This window comes from Cyprinodon variegatus, unplaced genomic scaffold (genome assembly GCF_000732505.1).
Source record: "Cyprinodon variegatus isolate N-32 unplaced genomic scaffold, C_variegatus-1.0 Scaffold239, whole genome shotgun sequence".
Classification (NCBI taxonomy): Eukaryota; Metazoa; Chordata; class Actinopteri; order Cyprinodontiformes; family Cyprinodontidae; genus Cyprinodon; species Cyprinodon variegatus.
This window is the reverse complement of record NW_015150692.1, coordinates 800,367-803,585: the sequence shown is the minus strand read 5'-3', so window position 1 is coordinate 803,585 and position 3,219 is coordinate 800,367. Positions and strand designations below refer to the sequence as shown.

Genomic DNA, 3,219 nt, shown 5'->3' with positions numbered 1-3,219 from the left:
AAAATATAATTATAATTTGGCATTCAGCACATAAACATGTAGGCGACCTTCCAGAGATATTACAATTTGCCCCTATATGGGGTAATAAAAAGTTCACCCCAGGAGAAAAATGATGGAGATTTAAACTATGGAAACCAAAGGCATTCAGAAAATTTAAGATCTATATGATGATGGTAGGTTGCTTACTTTCGATCAGTTATGTAAAAAGTATTTAATACCCCAAAAATTTTTTAAACACTTGCAATTGAAAAACTATATGACTTCAAAACTGAAATGAATAGTTGAAATTCCACCCTTAATAAAAATAGAAGAAGTGTGCTTTGGGGATTTAAAAGGAAAAGGTTTTCTTTCAGTTTTCTACAACCTGTTGATGCTTTTCTCTAAAGATTCAGCAATTGATAAGTTAGACGTTTGGAGAAGAGACACTTTTGAAGACTTAGATGAAGAAGACTGGAATCAGGCATGTTTAAAAGCACAAAAAGAAACGATAAATACATGATTTAAACTTCTGCAATATAAATGGCTTATGAGAACCTATATAACAACAGTTAGGCTTCATCATATGTCCAGTGATTTTCCAGATACTTGCACTAAATGTTTATCTGAAAAAGGAACACTTATCCATTGTTTGTGGGAATGTCCTAAAGTCCAGAAGTTTTGGAAGGTTATTAGGTGTCTATCTGAATTGCTTAAAGTCAAATTCCCATTAGAGGTTAAAATATGTAGGAATATATCCAACAGAATTTAAACAATCACAGAAGATAACTACATTGATAGACTATGGACTTCTTCAAGCCAGAAGATCTGTTGCACTATGCTGGAGGAGAATGGAGGCCCCCTCCATGCAACTCTAGAGAAGGAGGTTGCAAGCACACTTGGACTGGAAAAACTAACATACATCGCAAAGGGCAAACAAAGGAGCTTTGAGAATCTATGGGTTCTATTTGAGCCATATATGAGGATTACAGGGACTGAAAGTGGAGCTCACTGATGGCGGTTTACTCCCTTTTTTCTTTTTTTGTCTCTGCCTTAATCTAAAAGGCATTGTATATTTTTGGAACTAGACAGGTGCAGGTTTGAATGGTGAATGAATGAGTGAATGTTTGTATAAAAAACATGTTACAAGGTTAAGTTTGTAATCTTTGTTGTATTAAAAAACAGAAAATTTAATAAGATATATTGGAGAAAAAAAATGTTGGTACCATAATGACATTATTTATTGAAACCCTGATGTATATCTGCTTGAACATGTACAAATAAGATGATGGTAAGGATCATGCTTCGGGGACGGATTTGTTAATGACAAGTTGCAACCATTACGGGACAGAAAAAGCGGAAATGAAAGTGTAGCTTCAAGGATAAACTGCAAAAAATAGTTTTTGCATCTACCATCCCAGTCGCGACAACTGAAAGACTGAGTGCACTGTGTGCAAAGCTGGCACACATGTTGGCCAGCAACAAAGCTCTGTTAGGTTTATTCTTTATACATCATGTGCATTGTTACTTTGTTAGCCAGATTAGAGAGAGCAGAAGGCCTTCCTTCACATGGTGGATGTCACTGTGTGTATGGAGGCCATCTAATCAGGACAGCTTTCGTGTCTTTAAAAATACACAGGATATGAGCAAATCTTGGAGCCGGACTGATAAAGGAGAGCAATGTGTAATCCTGGGGTAAAGAGGCAACGTGCATGAAGGCATGGATGGCGTGTCAGTTTCTGATACGGACAGTTAAGCGTCCACCTGATGCAAAACATGGACTCATGAGGTATAAGAAGGAGGAGATGACCTTGTTTGTGGCTCAATCTTTGCTCAATCTTTGCCGGACGCTTGCTGACATTTTTTGAGCCTACAGCTGTGTCGACTCCAAGCCATTTCTCTGTCCTTTAACGACCTGACCTGGAACAAACGCTGTTACTTTTTCACTCCTGTTTTATAGTCCTTTTTTATATGGTTTTACCCAGTTTGAGTTAAGAGTAGTAAATAACTTGCTCCCAGGTAAAGAACCGGTAGGGAAGTTCTGAGGCACATCAGGGTGCAGGCGGAAATAACTTCCATATTAAACAAGTGGTGTTTCATGTACATGGACACTGAAAAAAATAAAAAAAAAAAAGCTCTGCAAGGTGAGAGGTCCTCTGCAAAGTTGACTCAGTGTGAGCCGCCATTTGCTGAGGCCGACTGGGGTTCAAGGAGACAGAAGCAGACAGAAAAAGAAGCAGAGATACAAAAGGCAACTGTCAATTAGCTCCACAGGTGAAAACACGCAGCCATGCAGTCGAGCCCCGTCTCCCATGTCAGAGGATGAAAGAGGGCACATCCAGTTAGTCACAGTCAGAGAAACAGGCCTACACTGAAAGACAGGCCAAGCTTCTATGGAATCTATAAACAAAGATGTTGATGGCAGCAGCACAGCTGATTTTTCTCTCCATAATGAAGTCACAGCCAAATAGGAACATATCAGATGAAGCTACTGTGATGAGAACAAGCAGAGAGAGGTTGACCTAACAAATGCTGCTGACTGGGAGAATAGAGAATTAATTAAGCTGGAAAGTTGTCCTTATGTGACCCAGCAGCCCAAATATATAGCTGCTGCATTTCTGCTGACTTCTGGTCCATGGAGGGTTCTAAGGAGGTACATTTGCATATCCTCCTCCATCTTTTTTTTGTTTGTTTTACCGATCAGCCCATTTACAGAAGACTTGGCCTGCTATTACACTCATGTCAAAGACCCAAAGCAATTTAAACCTATTCAACAGATCACCTTTGCTTTTGCTATTCATTTTGTAGGTTGTTATTTGAGCAAACTTGTAAACCAGGCCTATAATGTGGAACATTTTTATGTGTTTCTCTAAGAACTCTGTGACTTTTGTTTCCAGCTGTTGCTGAACTACCTGCAGTGGAGGAGAGTGAGTCCAGAGATCAGCACATGCCTGTGTCCTTTATCAGTGTCTGGCCTCCTTAAAGCATCATACCATGCTGTTCTCCCACACCGGGATCCTGCTGGAAGCAGGGTACTCATCTACAGAATTGGTTTGTATAGCTATGTGTGTGATGTGTTTGTCTAACATTTGTTACATTTAAGGTAAGAGATCGACAGATACAGGTTTTTTAAGGCCCGCTACGATTATGTTCACATTTATTTCCGTGCGCCGGCTACCATTCATTCATCCTGTCCGCTGAACTACTGCTAGTTTTACTCACATGCCTGGAAGATGTCTAGTG

General features: G+C 39.6%; 1 protein-coding gene across 1 annotated transcript in view; it reads left to right on the top strand.

The window, feature by feature from the left end:
• The window catches only part of ttpa (tocopherol (alpha) transfer protein), a 14,494-nt gene that overhangs the window by 7,795 nt on the left and 3,480 nt on the right, over positions 1–3,219 (top strand). The window contains exon 2 of the mRNA XM_015381692.1: positions 2,874–3,027. Within this exon, the coding sequence (XP_015237178.1) occupies positions 2,874–3,027 (154 nt within the window). The remainder of the gene's footprint in view (positions 1–2,873; positions 3,028–3,219) is intronic.